At 41.9% G+C, this 22,006-nt stretch overlaps 1 protein-coding gene across 1 annotated transcript; it reads left to right on the plus strand.

Moving 5' to 3' along the window:
- Positions 1-3,749: 3,749 nt before the first annotated feature.
- Positions 3,750-21,646, plus strand: PWP1 (PWP1 homolog, endonuclein). Its single transcript, XM_048300829.1, has 15 exons — positions 3,750-3,867; positions 3,949-4,007; positions 6,299-6,456; positions 6,882-6,967; positions 8,503-8,599; positions 10,158-10,268; positions 11,008-11,138; positions 11,705-11,778; positions 13,883-13,979; positions 14,860-14,921; positions 16,676-16,787; positions 18,092-18,182; positions 18,561-18,682; positions 19,167-19,272; positions 19,985-21,646. The coding sequence occupies exons 1-15, from the start codon at positions 3,802-3,804 to the stop codon at positions 20,098-20,100; spliced, it is 1,488 nt and encodes a 495-aa protein (XP_048156786.1). The 5' UTR covers positions 3,750-3,801; the 3' UTR covers positions 20,101-21,646.
- Positions 21,647-22,006: the final 360 nt, after the last annotated feature.

A 22,006-nucleotide genomic window follows, 5' to 3' on the forward strand; every position in this document is an offset into this window, starting at 1 on the left:
ATGTAGCTAAGAGATAAGTGATAGACCTCATTTATTCCATAAACAGAGAGTACCAAAAGCAGTAAGTGAGATCTGGGAGAATATGCCTTAACACAAGGATGTTTTATCTTTCAAAGTGAGGTTTGTGTTCTCACAGAGAACTCCTTCAGGAGATCCTGGATGAAAGAAAACCAAAGCAGCCTTGTTTTAACTACCTGAAAACTTAACTTTCTGCCTAGCTATCAGTTCAAGAGTTCTTCCCTCCAGGCTATGCTGCAGTGTGCAAACAGGGTATGTCATTTCTCTTGACGAGATGCTGCTTACTGAGAGCTGATAGTTCTTTGGTTTCCTCCCCCTATTCGTGCTCTGTGTTTCACAGAAACACACTGGGAATACAAATGGAAAATCAAAAGGTAACCTTGAGGACTTAGATGGCTGCCATTGGTGTTTCAAAGTCACTCTTAAGTACTTCTTTCTTTCCTTCTTTCCTTCTTTCCTTCTTTCCTTTCTTCTTTCCTTCTTTCCTTCTTTCCTTCTTTCCTTCTTTCCTTCTTTCCTTCTTTCCTTTCCTTCTTTCTTTCCTAAGTTAGAGGATTTCTTTATTATGTGACTGCTTGTAGCTGTTTAGCATCCCTGGGACTGCAACATTGGTATTTTGCAGATCATTTGAGAAAACAGGAAAAAAATCTGAGTGAGATGCCAGTGTATTGTTCACTTTCCCCTTTTTTCATCTGAAGAGGTCAGCTTAACCACAACTGTAGGCCTACAGCATAACTTCTGAAACATGTAAAATCCTCTTTGTTTTCTTGCCTGCAGCCTGTATGATTTGCACAGTGAATGTTTCCCTGGCCTTGTACCTTCCAGCTGTCATACTAGAGATGTTTACAGTGTCTCTGAGAGTTTCATGACTCAAGGTATATCAAGGTCCCTGCAGAACCTTAGACACTGGAGCTCTCTAAGTTTTCCAGTAGTTATTGGAGAGCCTGCTGGAACCAGCTGTTTCAACATCACTCCTTCTTTAACCAGCTCTCCTCTCTTCCATCTGACTTTCTGTGAAGAAGAATACTCTGGGTGCTCTCTGGGCACCTTGACATGTCCCCTAAAGAAGAAGCTGAACCTTACCTTTGAAGGAGCCATTGACTTTTCCCTCTGATTCCCTTTTCTTCACCTGGTAAATCCACTCCAGAACAGAAGTTTGCTTTGCTTAGCTGGATAACCTAATCCAGCTGAACCCTTCTGAATGTTGTGACACCACCTGGAACAAGATGATACAGGCACACACTTCCTGCTGATGAGAACTATCCAGCACTTGCATCCTTGGGTGAAAAGCAGTTGGTCAGGATGGCTCAAATACAGGTCCAGACACAGGGATGATGTTTTAGTGCTTTTCACTTCAGCCAGGCAGAAATTTCTGACACCAGAACCAGTGACTAAACTGAAACAATGAAAATTGCTGTTGTCAAGTCTTGCCTTCCTTTATGGATGTTCACTGGGATAAAAAGAATCTCAGCTCTCCTCATTAGAGGTTAAGAAATGGGTCTAAGAGATTCAGGCATTGCTGTGTCTGACTTCTGACTGGGGCCAGGGGAGTGGAGCTGAATCCTTTCGGAAGATCGTTTTTAGGAAAGGCCCAAGGCCAGTCCAGAACAGGCTGTGTCAGGAAAATGTCTGATGACAATTCTTTTATTTCCACAGGATCTGAGCTTGGTCCTCACACCCTTCCTGGGACAGCCATTTGAGTCCTTGTCTGCTGCTGCATATACTTTTCTTCATGGCCATTTCTTCCACCTAGCAGAGATTCAGAGACTGTCAGCTGTACAGCCTCATTCCCAATTAGGAGAGCTCTTTAAGCTCATCCCAAAATTCCTCCAGTGGTGTCAGAATTCCATCCAAATGAAGAAATTAACATCTGCTTTATTTTCTAATCTTCCCAATTCTGCAGCTGAGCCATCTTTGGACACTGAACACCAAGAAGACCATTTTTTATTGGTGTGTTCTGTCCCACAAGCCATGTTGGGTGATTGCTTGGTGTGGATGTGCTGGGCTGCACTGGATCTTGGCTCTGTCTGCAGGGAGCTTTCTGCCTGGGGCACCACTCTTTCAGCTACATCTCTGTGATTGTCAAGGCACCGTGGAACACTAATATATTTAACAGAATGGTCTTTCTTTGGAAAAAAAAAAAACAGTTGCACATCCCCAGCAAGTGTGTGACAGAGAGAGGTATTGGAATCACCCAGCATTTATGGACTGGGTCTCAGAAGAAAAATCATTGCTACTAAGTGCAGTTCTCTAAGCTATAATATCCATCATGCACAATTGCTTCCTATTTCCCTTCCTTCCTCATTTTCCAGCTATATTTTCTTAGGTACTTCTGCTGTTGAGCCTCCCCACAGTGCACTGCTATCTTGTGATTATTATGTACACGGTGGGACGGAAGGTAGAGCATGTGTGCCCCCTCTGGGTATGGCTTCAGTAAAAACAAGTCTGGCTCCACTTTGTTCTGCAAACCTCCACTCTGTAAATGTATACATCTGAAAAAACCCCCAAACATACCCAGGAACCACAGCCACTGGTAAGTAACCTGGCTTTCTTCCTCTTGGCTGCATAAAACTCCCCTCTGCCTGTCCTTTGAGAATAGCAGCCACTTTCACAAAACTTCCCTCAGAATCTGGAGGAAGACTGACAGTCAAACTGCAGCCGATTCACGCGTGGGAGAACAAGGATTTCTTGAACACTGTTAAGAGAAGATGGCCAGCAAAGCAAATACAGCCCAGCAAAAAGGCAAGCATGCCAAAATGCAGGATTGCAGTTAGGACTAGGATGTCCATGTCACAGGGTGCTACAAGGAAGAGCTAGAAGGAAGCAACTTTGGCCTTGGTATGTTTATGTCTACATTAGGACAAAACACAGCATACTGGTGAAATGAACGGGGTAGTGAAGAAGTAGTAGTATTTTGACAGATTTTTATTTGTCTCTCATGCCAGAACCACAGAAGAATCAGGATAAAAAATAATGAAAATGCCACAGTGGTGTTGTCTAGTGACATGTGGATGGAGTAACAAGGCCATTTGATCTGCCAAGATGAAGTTCATCTGCCGAGTTGAGAAATGCTCGTTCCCCTACCTCAGCTTCCCATCCGTGTACTCTGCACTGAATCAAGATTCCAGTGATGGAAACAGCAGTGATTTCTGCATGTTAATAAGAGTACCTTCCTGTACATTCCAGCTGGCATTTTATCCATTTCCTCTGATTTAATGAGTTACCTCGTGTAGGAGGGCAAAAAGCAGCCGCTCCTGAGGAGACGCCGGGCCCTCACGACTCCCTGCACCTCCCTGTTGCCATTGACTCTGTGCACTGGTCTCTTTTCGTTGGATAAGATTTAGGGACCAATAACAAAAAAGGCCTTCCTAAACTTCTCATTTCGGTGGGTTGCCGCTGGGATATTTCAGTGGAAGTGAACAGCGGGCAGGGCAGGTCTCTCCTAGCGCGTGAGGGAGGCCGTGACCCAGTGCAGGGAGCGGAGGGCTTGAAGGTTGTACTCGGTGATCTCAGAGGCTTTATTCCAACCTAACTGATGCCGCGGTTCTGCGCGAATCCCGGGTACGGGGCGGTGCCAGCGCCCCATCCCCGTGAGGCGACAGCGCCCGGCCCCGCCCCTGCAGGCCCTGCCCCATCCGCGTGGGCTCGCCCCGGCGCCCGGGGATGACGTCACGAAGCGGTCCCGCCTCCTCCGCCGCTCCTCGGCGCTGCGGGCGGGCCCTGCTCTCGTGACGTCACTCGGGCGCGCCCGGCCGCTCGCACGTGTGGCGGGGCGCTGCCGCCATGAGCTGCCCGGTGCCCTGCGCCGCCTGGGTGCGGCGCGGCGTGGCCAAGGAGACGCCCGACAAGGTGGGGCCGGGGCTGGGATCGCGCTGAGGGACCCCCGCCCGCCCCCGCAGCCGCCTTCACCCCTCTGTGTCCGCCCCGCAGGTGCAGCTCAGCGAGGAGGAGCTGAAGGGTCTCATCGAGGAGGCGCAGGAAAGGCTGGGGTGAGCCGGGGCAGCGGGAGGGACGCGCCGCGTCTCCGGGCTCTGCTGGTACGCGGCTGGAGCCCCCCGGGCCCGGCCGCTCACAGAGCTATGGAGGGGAGGGGGCGTCCCGGGCGCGGGGGAAGCGCAGGCCGGGGGCTCCAGGAGCGGCCCGGGGAGCAGCAGCGAGGAGCGGAGACCGGCAGTAGCCAGCACGAGTTCCTCCTGGGACTCCTCCTGGGACTCCTCCTGGGACTCCTCCTGGAGCTCCTCCTGGAGCTCCTCCTGGAACTCCCCGTGCCGAGGGAGCCTGGCTTCCGGGAGGGTGGGCGGTCCGGGGGGCGAGCGGGGGAACATCGGATGGAGCCGATCCTGCCGTCGTCGTGGCCATGACAACACGGTTGCGTTCCCATGGGGTTCCTCAGGTGTCAGCTGCGGGCGGTCAGGCTGGAGCAGCATTTCGGAGCCTGGCGCTCTCTGGAGCTGCTGTTCCCGCCTACAGTGAGAATTAAGGCGCTGTACCCGTGGATGCTTTGGAGACGTGGCAAACCGAGATGAGAGTCCCAAACTGACTGGGAAAAGGTGGTGCTGAGGGTGGGACAGGACATTCTAGGTCTGGAGGCCACAGTGGAGATCAGAGTGATGTGGTATTTGTGCTTTGGTAAAAAGGGCAAAACATCACTCAGGGGTGTGTTTATGGTTCACAGGTAAAACTAGAGACATCACAGCTCTCCCCTCAGCACTGAGAGCCCTTAGTTATGTAGCTGTGTTAAGTTTTGTCACTCTGCTTTTAAGAAGAATGTATTTACAAAAACCATAAGTGACATATTCAGGAAAAACGATCTACAGAAGACAAGAAAGAAAGTCTCTCTTTGGTCTAGAAAAAATAAGGGATTGGGATCTCACTTCATCTTCTGGGCTTTTTCTGATAGATCTGTTCATAGATTAAGGCTTCTGAGTGTTTTGGCTGTGTAGGGTGTGTGGTTGTGCCACGGTGTGTGTGGTTGAACAGATGCAACAGGTAGCAGAAAAAGTTTTTGTAGTTGGATGAGTATTATCCACCCCATTTCTGTTGGATGTATCAGTGACACTCTTGCTGAATGGAGTGTATCATCCCAGAATGTATTTTATTCTGTTTTTTTTCTGGTTTTGCTTATTTAATGGTTTGAAAGTTATCTTAAACACTTGGAAGATTCTCACTTTATGTTATTTACTTAACTGATTAATGTTCCTGTTTTCTGTGGACTTGTTTCCCCTTTCTATGTGTAAACTTTTGGAGTTTTGAGTGATTTCCTTTCTTTTGCAATTTCAAAAGCATGGAAGGATTTGAGGTGTTGTTTTTTATGCATTCTGTAAAACTTCAGGATGGAAATTTGAAGACCATCTGAAACAACTGATCTATTTATAATTTGTTGTACTTTGTAGAATTTTTTGCAACACTTCACTTTTTTCTCTGTGCAAAGATCACAAATCAAACTTGGATTTAGTTATTTTATTTAATTATCTTGCTACTTGTCTCTAGTTATGTTGTTAATGTGAAGTGTTTATTTTACTGAGCAAATCAGGAAAATTAGGTTTCTGCTATTTAATTTAGAAACTGTATCTGAGAACTACCTTGGCTCGTTACTGCTTGGGAATTTTGCGGGCCGAAGGACAGAAATACAGTGTGTTCATGAGGGATGAGTTCCTGTGGAGCATGCTTCCTTGGGACACCTTGGCTCTTTTGTTAGCTTCTCAGCCAGTGCTTAATGTACATTGTTTAATGTCTTGAACTCCTTGCATGCAGAATTGTTGCCACAAAGTTCTGAGTTTTTTTAGATGTTGCATCGTTTACCCCATAAGAATAATTCACAGTATGTCCTTATCTAATGAATTCTACATTATTTTTACTTCACTTAAGTATGGGAAGTATGAGGAAATGAGGTTTTAAAAAGCTTGAAGAAGTGTAGAAATCCTCACATGTGACAGTGCCTGTGAATGAGGGAAAAAAGGAAGGAATGACATGGACACGTGAATGCACAGAAGTGAGGCGGAGAGCATTATATCCACAAAAAAACCTGTAAGAGAAAGGGACTTAGACACACCATTTACCTTGTTGAGGAAAACTTATGCCACATTTTGTCACAACAACTTTCAAGGAACAACTTTCTCTGGGTGCCTTGTATTTTGAGAAAAGATACAGAAGGAGTGAATGGATTTGGAAATTTTTGGCGTAAAGACTTGACACCCATGTGAGCAGCTAGAACTGCGTGCTGCAGCAGCACTGTGGAAGCGTTCTGCGTGTCTTCTCAGGGCTGTGTATCTTTCCACAGGGATGCTGCTGGTGACAGTGGTGAAAGCCAGACAGCACATGACACAAATGCACCCGTTCCTGGCAGCAGCACTAAGTCTTCCCAAAACAATGAGGAGCTGTCTGATCATGAACTGGATGAGTACGATTTGGACAATTACGATGAGGAGGAATACACGGGTAAGAAAAATCTGTGTGTCAGATGTGCAGAGTGTAAGTGAAGAAGCTTTCCACTTCTTGTCGTACTTAAGACCTTAATATCCTAAAGCTAGACAGTGTTAAGTTTCAGATGCTGGAAATTCACAGTTTTAATGATTTGCTTGTCCTATCCTGGGAAGTCATTTAGTGAGGGAAGCAGTTCAGTGTCCCCCTCCCTGACACAAGAACCAAGAGCATGTTGGAAAGGTCACTGTGTCTGCTGTAGTGCTGGAGCAGAGCAGCAGAAGTCCCTGAAAGCAATTTATCTTACTGAGGTTTGGAACTTGGAAGTCCATTTAGCTCACGCCTGATATTTTGCTATACAGGTAACACAGGTATTGGTACAGGAGTTTCTAACTTTGCCTGTTACTGACATGTATAAAAAACGTTCTGAAATTCCCATCCAGGTGTTTTAAAACTTGGAGACTCTTTGGCAACTCTGGCAGTATATGGGAGCAATGAAAACGATCCTTACATCACTCTAAAAACCACTGTAAGTACTTAAAGAATGTTAAATACCTTAAAAAGCATAAACTTAAAAATCAGTTAAATTTTCCACTCTGCCTCGAGGTGTGTAAGTGCTTGCAGTCCTTTTTCAAAGGTGTGCCAGATTTTTTATTGGATGGTGCTCTTTTCTTTTAAGGAGTGCTCTTTGTGCAGTTCCTTCTTTCTGTCCCTTTTACATTTAAGTGGGAGGTTAAGGTGAACTGGCTCCTTTACTTAAACCATGCACTTCTGTACATGGAGAGGTTTTTCACCTGCCTAGTAGGACACAGAAAACACTTGAAGAAATAACAAGTCTCAAGCCACTAGTGGCCAAAATTAGAAAATTTCCCTGATTGCAAGAGTCTTGCACCTTCCACCAGTTTGTGTTAAAAAATCAGGCTAAGGTGGACTCAGGCAATGTGTCAAATTAAGGATTTGGCATGAGGAAATACCCCTCCATTAAGCCTAGATGGACAGCATTTTATATATATGTCCTTATATATATGCATATATAGATATGTGTATATATATATAAAATACTGTGTTGTTGGCTGCTTCTATCTGTATTAGTTTCCACTATGAGATGGGGAGCATCTTTGCAGAAGCTGGGTTTGTAGATAGACAGAAAATGAACACCTTTTTCTCAAGCCCTTCTTCCTATGCTCAAGTTCTTTCCCCAAATTCTGAAAGTTCCTCAGCATGAATTTTCTGTTGTCTTTTGGTATTTGCTACTGGAACTGTTGAAGACTAAGTATTGTATAACCTTAAGTTAATTCAGAGAATTGCAGGACTTGATTGAATTCAAATGTTGAAGTATGCTTGAAGTGAATAAAAAAGAAATAAAAAGCTTGCAATGAGAAGTCCGAAAAGTCTTGTATGTGTTGCAGATTGGAAGGATGGTGCTCTGCATAAGATTATTGACTTATGGACAGTTCTTAATTTTTCACTAACAAAAATTCCCAAGTTCCTTCCACTCCTCATTAACAGTGAAAATTAGATGAGAGGTTACATCTGTTCTGGTACAGCTGAATGCCCAGCAGAGCTGTAGGCAGCCCTTTTTGGGAAATATTTTCCAGGAAGTAGACAGTGGAATTATTTCCTGTATGTGAGGAGCAGCTGCAGCATTGTTATTGGGTAAAATGCTGTTATATTATGTAAGTGGTCAAGGCACAGGAGCACAAGGGAAATAACCTTTGTGGGCTCCTGGTGGTGATTTTCTTTTCAGCAATCAGGTGTATCATGATAGCCTTGAAATATGGTTTCATTTTTGATAATTAAACACCTCTACAAATCCACCTAGGTTCACATAAAAGTCCTTCAATCTAATTTAATGACTATTTACTCTCGCCAGGATCAGGTCTGGTTCCTGCCTTTCTCTGTTTAGCACCATAAGATGGTTTTAGGTGGGTGGGCATCGAGGTGTTGGATTTTGAGTGTTCAGTTGTGGTTCAAATTTACTGATTCCACCTTTTGAACATGTGTAGTTTTGGTTTTTTATGTGCAGTGCTTCACGGCCCTTGTCCTCTCCTTTTTGCTGTTCAGGAGCAATATGAACAGGAGGACTTCTTGATTAAACCCAGTGACAATCTTGTCCTTTGTGGCAGAGTTGATAAAGACTGCTGTAGTTTGGAGGTCCATGGTGAGTAAAATAGGGTTTGTTCTTTACAGTGAACATGGGGAATGTCTTGCCTAGCATGTGCCATGTGGCTGTGTTGAAGAGGGAGTGGGCTGGTTTTGGGAAGGATTTTTCTCCCCTTCTGCCTTGTGTTTTGTCCTTTTCCACGTCATGGTGCTTTAGCTGCTTTCCAGGGCTGCAGTATTTGCTGTGCTGTGCTGTTACTTAGGATAAATAACATATAAAGGATAGCTTGCCTCTTTCAGCCTGCATAGCAAGTCCTTTCCTTATTTCATTTCTTAAAACATTTAGAAAATACTACGGCATTTTTATTCTCTGAACATAACACTCTTCATTCTGGTCTTGCTTTCCATATCCTGCAAGCATCCTCTAGTGGTTTGTTGTTTTGGGGTTTTTTCTTTAGCTTTCTCCTTGCTTCTTTAAATGGGCTTTCCACTGCTAGGACTAGAAGAACCAGTGCCCTTACCATCATGGTTTAGAAGAGATAGGGCCTGAATACCGCTTGTTCTAGCCATAGGTTTAATTTTGCTGTGTAAAAGATTTTTCTGTTGCAGCCAATGAATACTACTGAATGTGCTGAAATTACCATCTTTTCTTACTGTGGTTCTTTTTGGGAATGTTTCTGGCTGCTTGTGCTGTGGTCCATGTTTCTGTAGGCAAAGTATTTCATTTTAACCAACCAACATTACCAAAATGTGTGAAAGCATCTCTTCAGATACCAGCATGTGGCATTTTCTGTGTCTGGAGGGGTTTACAAATTTTATTAACTGTAAGTTTATACCCAATATAAACTTACAAAACAATAGCAAAGGCTTCTGCAGTTTCTAAAATTGCGTAACCTTGTCTTAGTTGATTACTAAGACAACTTATTTAACTGGAGACTTCAGTTAGTATCTGAACATCTGTCACATGCACTTAGAAGTAGCACTGTGATTTTGTGTGTGACAGTAAGATGTCATTAAAATAATGAACAGGTTTTCTCTGCTGTCCAATTGGTAAATTATTTTATTATAAGGAGAAAAATAGCTGGCTGCAGGGAATTTGTGTTTAGTATATGGCTGCTTTACCAAACTTTTCCTGTATCTCAGTTACCACCTGCTAAAGGTAAGTCCTTCTGACCTCTTCACCTTCCTCTGGTTTGTCCTTTTATCTTCGTTTTCCCTTCAATTTAATCTGGAGTAATTTTTTAAATTGCTAATCCTGTAAAATGAATGTATCCTGATGTAGAAAGTGCTGGATGTGGAGCTTGTATTATGAAGAGACCTTACCAACAAAGTGGTTTGGTATGCTGGGGATAAAGTATCGAACCTTTACTGAACTTGTCACTTCTTTAGCTGAAGTACACGGGAGAATGTTTATTTTGTGTAATTCTCTGCAGTATGACATTTGTACCTGGAGGGTCTGGCCTCTGCTGTAAAACTCTGAACACTCTGTGAATTTACCTTCTACATCTCCTTGACAATTTAGTTCTTGCGACAACTGCCTTTTGTAAAGTGACCTGTTTAGAGTTGTTTGCTTTCCCTCTTCACCGATGTCTTGCATAACTTTAATTATTTTTCAGTTTATAATCATGAAGAGGACTCATTTTATGTACATCATGACATTATCTTGCCTGCTTACCCTCTGAGTCTGGAGTGGTTGAATTTTGATCCTAGTCCAGATGAATCAACAGGTAAATTACAAAGGATACTCTAAGTGTCCAGTTAAAGAATTTTTGCTTGAAAAGCATATAAGTGTAATGTTGTCACTAAATAATTTCTTCCTGTGGTACAAAGAGAAATAAAATCAAGATGTTATATCAAGATAATACTGACTTGAGATAACGAAGATGTGAATATTAGGTATTTTTGCTTGGTGATACAGTCATCTTAGTCATGCTGCTGTAACATGATTTTACTAAAATACTGATTTTGTTAGAAACAGTTAGCAGACCAGAGCAATCTCTAAAATTGCTTTATTTTCTGTTTGCAAATGAAAAGTTGCTTTTGTTCCATCTCTTTATGTCCAATGCTGTTAATGAAATGTAAACCGTAGCAAAATTTATATATATTTATGTATTTAGTAACATTTTTCCTGTGTTTCACAGACACTTTTTTTTTCCATAGTACAGGGGATGTGGTTTAGTTTTGGTTTGTTTTTTCCTTTAAAAACAAACTAAACATGCAACTTTATACAGCTTATTTGAATAGTTACTTGTACTGAAGGGGAAGGAGAGCAAGCAAATTTTTTTCTGTCAACATCTTCTGTCAGCTGATATTTTTAAGTTGCTCCTTGCCAGTTATAAATATGTTCAAATAGAAGACTGTGGCACACAAGTTTTACTTAACCAAAGAAATAAGCAACAGCTGGGTTGCCAAATATGCTGTTTCATAACTAAATAAATGTGGTTGCATTTGGGTTTTTGTTTGTAGGAAATTATGTTGCAGTGGGTAACATGACCCCAGTCATTGACATTTGGGACCTTGATGTAGTAGAATCCTTGGAACCAGTCTTTTCTCTTGGAGGCAAGAAAGAGAAAAAGAAGAAAAAGAAAGGAAAGAAAGTAAGTGTTGCAAAATTGTTTACCTGGTGGGATGGAGGAGATTTAGAGCAGGGATAATGCCTTTTTTTTCCACCCTACAATATTTGAAATGCTAATTGTTCTCTAAATAACTAAAGCCTGGAATTAAGAGCAGAACAGGAATGGGGTGGTGTCCCAGTAAACTTTGAATCTCAACTATTTAAAATTAGAAGTTGCAGGAACTGGCACTTACAAGGACCCAAAGCTCAGTTAATTGGGAGGAGAGAGAGGGAACTGCCAGGAGTGCTTAGAAAGAAGCTGAAGAAGTTGCACATTAGCTGGAAATAATGAGGTTTCTTTTACTAGCCTGAAGGGAGTAACCAGTTCTGTAAACCCAGCAGCTGGAGCAATCTGCAGTCTGGGGTAGGAGGCAGGGTGCAGGTGGTGCAGAGAGAGTTCTCTCAAAAGCTGTGTTGCAGCAAGTGAGAGTAATTTAATATGAAGTTCTTTGTGAAGGCTTTAGGGAATTCATACTAATGTGGACTGATGCTTGATTTGCATTGAAGCTGTAATTTTCCAAAGTCTGTTTATGTCATTTGTGTGTACAGAGTTTATCTTCAGAAGGGACTGTGGAAGGACATACTGATGCTGTGCTCGATCTTTCATGGAATAAACAAAGCAGGTAAAAGAATACCTGAATAACAGTGGATATTACAAAATTGCAGTCTTAATTAGGCATACAATTTTCACACAAAATCCAAAAACGTGAAAGCACTGCTGAAATTAATGCATTCTTAAAAATACACCCCTGTTTTTTTCACTAGAGCTCTTGATTTAGAATTTTTTTTTTTTTAAGTACTTGTATATTGCTGCAGGTCACTTTTGATTTGCAGGTTGTCCAGATGAAGGCAGGGCAAAGGTGGGTGTGAACCATTTGATAAGTTGTCTGCTTTTCACTTGTTCAAACTGGAGAAGCAGAAGGGCTGCCCTGAGCTATGCTGATCTGCCAGTGGCCTAAACCACCTTTCAACAGAGACAAGTAGATTTATAGAAGGAAGTCCTTGCTATTCTGTTTTTTTTCCTTCTGGCTTTTGCCCCAAAGCTGTGAACAGAAAAGAGAGTGTAAAAGCCCTAATAGCACAGTTACAGAAATGCCTCAAGCCTCTAGGCAGAGAAATTCCCTGTGGCCTGAATGAACTAGAAATGAAGTGCTGCTATTGAAGCAAGACAAGGCTGGCCCATCTTGGGGCAGAGGTCAAGGACAATGTGCTGACTGAAGTAAAGATGCTGCTGGTTTTTTAGCACTTAAGTGGTTGTTAACAGTTCATCTGTCAGAGGATCCTCAGCAGGGGTCTTGAAACTGCTTCAGTCAGACACAGGCTGGTTTTTTTTTTTTTTTAATTTATTTTCCTGCTGTCATAAGTGCCTCTGCCTTTGAAGAGGTACACAGTCAACTGCATATTCTGATGAGCAGGTGTGAGCCTTCACTTGTAATGCTTTCTTATCTAGATACTGATGAAAAAAACACCCACACAGATCTCAGTAAATGTATATAAATTGCACTCTTAATTTACAGGGTAGTGTCTGTTGTTTTTAAATTACACAGATATGCACAGAGTGTGCACAGTGATCTGTCCATCACTCTTCCAAAAGAGTAGCTTTCATGTACCTAGGAATGGTTGTCTGGTGATAATATAGAGACAAGTATTAAAAAAAAAAATGGCTTCAATAGTTCAAAATGCATAATTCTGTAATGTGCTGAGTTACAAATTCATTGGTACTGGTAGATCTTTCAGGAAATTAAACCAGCCCTGAAGTGGGCAGCTTATGGACAAAACAAGGAACTCTTTGGAGCAGCTTATATATAAAATGTTTTATTGTTGTTTCTTTCTCTTAAGCAAGGCATGTTGTGACAGCTCTCTACAAATAACCTTCTGCCTTTAGGTCACAGTGGTGTTACTGTGAAATGTTCTTACAGCCTTCACTATGCATTTTCTTAACTTTCCCTTGTAACGTTGCTTGGGAAAACAGCATTTCCAGGAGAATGTTAACTCTTTCAGTCAGAAACACTTGGTTAATATAAAAAGGGGAGGGGGGAGCAGTTTCAATCAGAAACAACATGTTGAGGTAATAAATCTGATTTTAAGAGTAGTGAAGTGATTGTAGGAATTGAAATGTGTGTTTTACAGGCATTTGGGGACCTTTTTTTGGTTTTTTTTCTGATCAAAGTTTTAAGCTGTGTTTATTGTTCTTAACATAATTGGTCAAATTTTAAGTTGGAATGTGGGGTTTGTAAACTAACTGAAATTTTAGTGGTTACTTTCAGCAGTCCACAAAGGGCGTAGTGTTGGGTCTTCAGTAGGCATATAAACAGATATTAGAGAGCAAAATATTTCACAAACAGGTTTGTCAGGCTCTTGGCTGCTTGCATATGCAAACAGAATGAAGTAGCATAGGTAATGTTTAAAAATACTATTTAATGTCAAAGGAAAGAATGTGCTTCAAAGCCTTTATTACTTTGTTTTGTTAGAGAAATTTTCGAGTAAATGGTAAAAGGGGAAATAGAAGCAGAACTGTCATTGTTGTAAGTGTTCTACTAATGTAATGTAGCCTATTTGTAATCTTTACTTATAACTTAGAATTGCCTTCAGGGAGTTATCCCTCAGGCTTGAGAGAAATAATCTATAGACCACAGTGTACTTGTTCTCAGAATTGGGCTCTGTGTGTATTTTGGATTTTTGTATCTGTAGAAAGAGTTTTAAAACTGATTTTTGATCCATTCTCAGGAACGTTTTAGCAAGTGCCTCTGCTGACAATACAGTGATTTTGTGGGACATGGCTTTGGGTAAGCCAGCAGCCAGCCTGACACTACATACAGACAAGGTATGGAATAATTCCTGTGTTTCTTCCACTGTAGAATACAGAGAAAAATGTAACTGCAGTTTTTCATTAGCTGCTTGGTAGTGAACCCTCAGAACAACAATGCTCTAATTTTCTAACTGTGCAGAATTGTTTAAATTTATGAATTAGTTGCTTTTGCAAACAGCACTGTATTTGCTTTTAAAAATGTTATTTAATTTATCTTTTAGAAAGTTAACAAATATTTGTTACAGTTTTCAAAATACCTTTTGTGTGACAGCCCTAATGGTGGGGAATACAGTATTTCTGGTATAAGCTGCAAAAATAGATGTCTGAGCATAGGTCAAACTGTAGCTCTCTCTTAAGGGAACAATGAGTGTCAGTTACAGTTTGTTCTAGGTGAAAAAGGTTTAAAATAAATGATACTAAAATACCATAGTGATGGGTACTTCAGAAATGAATTAATCTCAAATTAATCTCAGTAATTAAAATGTGAAAGCTAGTTACAGCTGTAACCTTATTTTGCTGCTAACAAAGTCACTGCCCTTGACAAACTCCTGATTTTCATTTTTTAACATCTGCTTTTTTCCCCAAACGGGAAGCAGATAATCTTTTACCTCCTCCAGCTTTTTTTTTTAAATTATTATTAATATCTAGGGCAGAAAGGGGGCATGGGGTTCTGTTCAGTCAAATTATATTGGAAAATACCTTGTTTTCACGAGGTGGGGTTATTTGAAGTAATATGCATCTCTTGTGCTGTTTTTTGAGCAATCTCAGCATCAAGTAGCTTAATAAGAGGGTTTTTTGGGGAGGACTGTGTGCTGGCTTGGGGGAGGGGATGGTTGTGCTTTGCTCCAAGAAAGTTCCTGTATATGTGTGTTATATAAAATCTTGCATTATCTAGGTGCAGACATTGCAATTCCACCCGTTTGAAGCCCAGACCCTCGTTTCTGGATCGTTCGATAAGTATGTCAGGGTAATGTTTTCACACGTTGCACTTAGGGAGGCTATTCCTATTCAGTTAAGCCTTGTGTTTTCTTTCTTTTTTTTTATTTTTTATAACTCTGCCAGTTTGAATAATGCTGTTATTTTTTTCCAGCAAGGAAGCCAGGTTGGTATGTGGCCAGGATGTGGTTTTCCTTACCTCTTTTTCAGAGGTAGCAAATGCTTTAACCATCTGGACTGACATTTTCTGTGCCAAGTGTCTGCTTGCTCCAAACCGAATTTATTTCTTAATTTGGCCTTATGGCATTTCCTTCATTAGGAATGTGTCACTGTTTATTCCTGTGAAAATTTGCCCAGGTTTTGCCAGCCAGTAAGGCCAGGGTGGAGGCATGAGGCACATTAAAATCCCAGTTCTCTCCTTCCAGCCTCTATAGGCACAGCCACAGTGTAATGGGCTGTCTCCTGTGATTGCAGCCTGGAGATGCTGGGAAATGGTTTGTGTCTGCACACTTGGACTACTCTGTAGCTGCCAGTTCTTGTAAGTCCTGCCAGCCAGAAAACTTCCTCTCTGTTCTCCCATCTCAATTGGATAACTTTAAAATTTTGTTCTATCACCATGATTTTCTTACGTTGATTTTTTAATTCTGCTTTTAAGGCTTTGTCCTTATGTTAAAATAATTCACAGACTTGCCAGTCTTTAGCCAAGCCTTCGAGTTCTCTGGCTTCTGTTACGCTCTTGCTGCATCTGCTGCAGTGGAAGTATTGCAGGAGGACCTTTTGCTGTTGTTAGGAAGCTGCTTCTGTCTTTTTCCTGCCTCTCAACTTCCTTTGATAAAAGGAAGCATTAAGTCCAAACAGTAACCAGCTGCTGATCGTTTTTGCTGCCCCTTTGGTACCATGGACACTTCTAAACCACTGCGCTATCCATAAACTAATAGACTGCCCTTGTGGATTTTTCCTGAAAAGCCTTGCAGGACCACAGGCAATTCAGTGAACATTGGGAGATGTCTTCATAGGCTGAAAATCAGACTGTTAAAGAAACTGCTGTGTGTAAAATGTCTGGTAAAAGAGCTGGGAAACCTCCATCACGTTTAATTATAGGATAGAGTGGGAGGGGGTTACACTGAGGACGTTGATTGTGGTGAGATGGTGCTGGAGTGACATGACCACTCCTCCCTTGCATTTCCACCCAAGAGGTTTTTGAACTGGGACAGATTCTGCAGCCACCCAGCTGAGCACGTGCCTGTAAAGAATCCCAGAGGATCCACTAACTCCCATCCACTCTTTCTTCATTGTGGAGTGTTTCTCTTAACTATTTGTAAAGATTGTTGGGTTTTTAAAAATTATTTCTTTTTATTAAGCATATTTGAAAATGTATGAATATCTATGACAAAATTATTTCCTAATTAGTGCATCATTACATGACTTTACTGAAGTCTGTTCATAATTAAATTATATATTTGCATAATTATGGTCTGCTATGTGATAAGTATCTTATGTATTGAGTAAATTCAAGCTCTGCTTAGTTTCAATAGAGCGGCTGTTGGTAACCAAGATGAAACTCTGAAGCATATGGAAAAATCCCATGCTTATCTGCAAGATTTTAATCTGTTACTGAATTGGAAGACTAAGTAGTGAAGTTGTTTCCATTTAATATTTTAATTATAGTTTACATGGAGCTTCTGTAGATGCCAGTGGGAAAACAAACTATGCCATAAAGTGTTCTGCCCTGATTTTTTTTTTTTAATTTTATTTCCTGTCCCTTTGTCCCCTAGATCAGCAGTGCTGTACGACTGCAGAAACCCCCAGGAGAGCCATCGAGTGTGGCGCTTTAGTGGTCAGGTTGAGAGAGTAATTTGGAATCATTTTTCACCTTGTCATTTCTTGGTGAGCACGTGCTTTTCTGCTCTGGTTGATTGTTGCCATGTCATTTAACGTGTATTTTAGTGTTCATAATGTTTCTGGATCAGAATGGAGCCGATGGACATTTGGATGGTTTGTGTTGCTTATGATAAAAATGTGGTCTGGGGGAGGATGTTTTTAGGTATTTTTTTCAGTATCTCTAGACCAGCTACTTACTTGGCATCTTCACTGTGACAGTAGAAAAGCTATTGATGCTGGTGCTTTTTCACTTCAGAGGTGGCATCTTAGTCATGTTGTTACAGTGTTCAGTGGCTCGGATATATTTTCCTTTGCATAGTTGCTGTTGTGTTTCATGTAATGAAGCAATTGCAGGTGAGAAGTAGCTCATTAGAACGGCGATCCTGAATATTAATTCAGTGTTTCAAGTCAGCGCTAGAGGGCACTGTCCTCCCGGCTGGTACGGAGCGATCCACTCCTTTAGGCCGGAAAAGTCCTCTGAGATCGCGTCTAAATGTTAACCCAGAACTGCCAAGTCCACCACTAAACCATGTCCATAAGTGCCTGATATGCATGGCTTTTAAATACCTCCAGGGGTGGGGATTCCACCACTTCCCTGAACAGTGCTTGACGACCCTTTCAGTAAAGACATTTTTGCTAATGTCCAATCTAAACTACCCTGGTGCACCTTGAGGCCATGTTCTCTTGTCCTATTGCTTGCTACCTGGGAGAAGAGACCAACAGCCACTGAGAGTATAAAGTAAAAATATCTTGGTTTGACTGAGTTTCTTATAATAAAACTTTTTAACAGCGTTTAAAAACAAATCTTCTCTATTATCTCAGTGGCTGTAGAGTTCTCTGTTGCTGTGTGCACACAGCCAACAGAAGTGGCTGCTCAGCTCTGTTGGGTTTATGATGTGGATCTCTCCGGTATAATCACACTTAGCTTTGCACAGAACTATTATGCAGCCAGCGATGGCTCCAAAAGCTTTGAACTGACAGTGAAGAGACTGAAGGCTCTGCATTTCATTGCCTGACCTGAGGGCCAAGCTTAGTGGGGCAACTCTCTTCAAAATACACTTTAAGAAATTTGCATGGGATTAAGACTTCATGTCATCAGCGCAGCATAATTGAGGTTCACAGAACAGCTTGGGCACCAGCTGGGTGGAGTCTGACTTTGGGAGGCAGGCCTGGGAACAGTGTAACATGTCCTAGGGAGAAGCATCTGCCTCAGATCACAGGGATTTACCAGAGGGTGGGTGTTACTTCATTGGAGTTTTTCCCCAAGCGAGTGACTGTGGCTGTTTGTTTTTTAAATGTGGTTTCCTTAGGCAAGCACAGACGATGGCTTTGTGTACTGCCTGGATGCTCGCTCTGATAAGCCCCTGTTTACTCTGAAAGCTCACGATGAAGAGGTGTCAGGTAAATTGCCTGGGTGTCCTTCTGTGTCCTGTTTGTCCCCAGTGGGCAAGGCACCTCTGAAGGATGCCTTAAGTCAGTAGGACTGAGGTGGTAGTGATTCCTTGTTTAACAAGTAAGTTGTGCATACTAATTGTGGTATCTGGCATGTGAAGCAAATCTCTGCTGAGGGGATTGGGAGGCGAAATAGGCCTGCATGGTTCCCTTGGCTCTCACTACAGGGACCAGTGGCAGCATGGAACTTTCATTAATGTTTTACTCCTTTGTTCTGGAATGGAGTTTAGTGTGAGGAGAATACTGGGGTTGTTCTCATGTCTTCACTTCAAAATGTATCCTTGTCTCTGTGAAATGGGGATTGCTGTTGCTCTCTTCATCTTCCAGGGCTACAACTAAGCAGTCAGATAAAAGGGTGCCTTGTGACATCATCTGCTGACAAATATGTGAAAATTTGGGATATCCTGGGAGACAGACCAAGTTTAGTCCATTCCAGGGATATGAAAATGGTATAGTAATTTTTATTTCTTGATTCTAAAAAGTTTTATATATAAACTATGTCTGCTTATTCTTTTTCTGTCTAGTTTGAATCTTGTTTTACTTAACGTCTCATAGGGAAAAATTAATAACATCTGTATATTCTGGCTAAATCATTCTCATTATAGTGCAATATTCCACATGGAATTGGCAGACTGCTTCCAAGCCTCAGACCCAAATTCCAGATACAATGCTCTGAGTAGAACTATGGCTGCATCAGCTTGCATCTATGACATTCAAGACAAAGATGTGATTAACTGTTCCTAATTAGTAGCTCTTGACTTTCATTTTGTGTCTTTACAAAAGAAGTTTTAGAAACTTAGGATTACACTTGTTAAAACTTGCTTGGTGAAAGTATTTTCAGGTGACAAATTCATTTGAGAATTTAAAAAAAAATTCTCTTCTTTCTCTTTCTTTCTTTCTTTCTTTCTTTCTTCCTTTCTCCCACCGTGCCAGGGAGTTCTCTTCTGTGCAGCTTGCTGCCCTGACTTCCCGTTTGTGTTTGCCTTTGGAGGAGAGCGGGAAGGGCTGCGTGTTTGGGATATAAGCAAGATCTCTGCAGGTAATGTTCTCATTTCTTTGAACGTTGTGGTTCTCCCCTTGCTTGCAGGGTGTATTTGTATTCAGTAATGTATTGTGACTCTGACAGAAAACTGTAGGTTAGTATTTTTCAATACTCCAAGACTGGCTGTATGGTCACATTTTCAGCTTCAAAAAATGTGGAGTTTTTTTAAATTGGAGAACTGCATGACATGATTTAACACCTGATTTCTTATAATACCTATGTTTTATTTTTTCATAATGTCCCTCGTGTGATATGGTATCATATTTTTTGAGTACTTACGGGAAGAAAAGTGAGCACTGGTTTTGGTCTAACTGGTTTTGATTGATACCTGTAACTAAGCAGCATGATTTTTTGGAGAAGGCTTTTAAGAGCCTGTTGGGAACCAGAGACTAAAACCAGAAATAAATTATTTAAATTCAATGATGTGCTCTTCAAACCTCATCAATTTTACAGTACTTAGGTACAGGAATGATGCAGAGGGAAACCTCTAGATGCTCTGGGGGAAAAATAACAGGGCTTGTAATTGAAGTATCATAGGCAGGCAATTGTTCTAACCTTTAAGCTTCAACTCCTTACTTGGGGTAAGGGGAAAAGCTTTGAAACCACACCAGGTTAGGCTTTCCATCCCATGGTGCTCACCAGGCTGTACCTGCTGTACTCCTCTTTCCCCTGGGAGAGTGACATGTAAGCAATCCCGTTTGTGTTGCAGTGAATGAAGTTTTTGGAAACAGAGAGAGGCTCATCCTGGCTACTGCAAACTCTGTGGCTTCCAGCTCCAGGGCCGGCAGTAGCAGCAACGATTTGGAGACAGCAATGGAATCATGATGGACCAAACATCAGCAAATCAAAGTAATTAATGGGACTACAACTAATGTGTATTGTACAAAGGCCCCTGCTTGGTGAGAGTTCATGGAAATTACTCTGGTGTCTTGCAGTCTGCAGGCTTCTTCATCTCAGAAGAAGATGGTGGTGTGGTTAAGCTCTAAGCGCCTGCCTCTATTACCAGCTCTGAAAGATTAAAGCACTTGCTTTAGCCTGAGATAATGATCCCTGAAACAGGGGCTACCGTATGTAAAGCAGATACATAAAATGAAACAGTCACTAGAAAAGCATTCTGTGAGTACAGAAATTTGATGAATCCTGCAAAGACAGTTTTGTCTTTCACCTTCCAAGGGCATAAGGAAAAATATTTCACACAACAGTTGTGTAATAAATAAACAAAACCTGAGTTGAATTCAATTACAAGTGTAAATAGATAATTTATCCTTCATTTGATGCTAAGTTTACAGATTTTAAAATATCTTCCATGTAACTTTTTAAGAGTAGTTCTCAGGCAGTAAGTTGGAGTCTCCAAGCAGCATCCTGGAATGTATTTCTAACACTGATGTCACCAATATCAAACCAGAAATACCCTGGCTCTATCCCACAAGGACTGGGGGTTTCTTTTTCCAGGTTCCACAGCACCTGAAGCTTAGTGATGTTGCACATAGTATTGGGTTTTTCTTCACACTCCAGACGTGTTTCAAGAGAATTTGAACTGAAATAAGGAGCTGCTACTCAAGGAAGATGAGCGGCTGTCAAGATACAAAGTGAGGGTTGGGATCACAGCTGGTCCCTGTTACTGGTGAAAAGCTGTGTTATGTTCTTAACTCTGCCCAGGCATTTCTGCCTGACACCTGAAGGCACAGAGGAACATAGTGAGTATCAAACTACCAACTTAAACGCTCTGTTTCCAGAATCACAAGCCTAATCAAGGGATGTGACTGAAACAGTTTCCTTGCATTTATCATGTAACACCCACCTGCTTTACCTCAGGAACTTAATTGATGCTCTTACCTTCCCTTGAGCACTTGCCCTCTGCACACACTGAAGGTGTCTGCAGAGTGTTCCTGCTGCAAAAACACCCTGGGTATTAAATCCACTGATCCCAAAGCAGCTGTAGGATCATACTCATGGCTGCCAAGCTCTTCCCACTGCTTTCCGCCCTAACTCACTGTAGTTCATTCTGGTGAGGTAAAGCAGGTACATTGTATCCCTACAAACTGCAAATGGGGAAAAGGCAGGTCTGTAACTTTCATTCCTTGCCCTTGAGGGCAATTGGCTTCTTCTAAAGCTACTTCAGCTGTTTCTAGTCTGGTGAAGGTGTTCAGCATGGCTCTGCAGGAACCAAGAATACTCTGGATGTGTTGGGATTCCTGCTTCCATCCTGTCTCTGCCAAGCAGTAGTGAATGATGTGGGGCCAACAAACGAACAAATGCTTTGGTAAAGCTTGTGTAAGTACCAGAACCACCTCTGTTCAACTGCTCTCCATTGAAAATCTTCCCAGTTTTTCATAGCTTTAATTTTAAATAAATGCTTTGTGTTAAGCTCTTTGAGGGTATGTGATTTATCTCTACCTCTAGTAATGTAATTGGCACTGTAGCTCTCAAAGTCACTTTTTGGTTTTGGAACAAGTTGCATTACTGGAAGCAACACGTTTCCCTTGACTTACCAAGATCCCAGAACCTCCCCCTGGAGCTTTTTAGTCACATACTGATGTGAGGTAAGCATTTTCAGGTTTCAAGAACCCTGGGAGCTCTCTAGGAACTGCAGTGTACAGGGAGAGGTACAGCTGAGCTTGGGCCATTTAGGGCCAGAAGCAGAGCCTCTTTCCCAAGGGAACCTCCCCTTCCCTTGTTAGAGAACAGAGCACAGCTGAGTCTTCTTTTGCAGCACAGCCAGAGGAGTGAC

Source organism: Corvus hawaiiensis, chromosome 4 (genome assembly GCF_020740725.1).
Source record: "Corvus hawaiiensis isolate bCorHaw1 chromosome 4, bCorHaw1.pri.cur, whole genome shotgun sequence".
Classification (NCBI taxonomy): Eukaryota; Metazoa; Chordata; class Aves; order Passeriformes; family Corvidae; genus Corvus; species Corvus hawaiiensis.

Excerpts from the sequence above, each read along its gene's own strand:
- PWP1 (XM_048300829.1), top strand. The coding sequence starts at position 3,802 with ATGAGCTGCCCGGTGCCCTGCGCCGCCTGGGTGCGGCGCGGCGTGGCC. Across the intron at positions 10,269-11,007 it reads TAGTCCAGATGAATCAACAG|GAAATTATGTTGCAGTGGGT; the intron begins GTAAATTACAAA and ends TTTTGTTTGTAG. Across the intron at positions 19,273-19,984 it reads TATAAGCAAGATCTCTGCAG|TGAATGAAGTTTTTGGAAAC; the intron begins GTAATGTTCTCA and ends TTTGTGTTGCAG.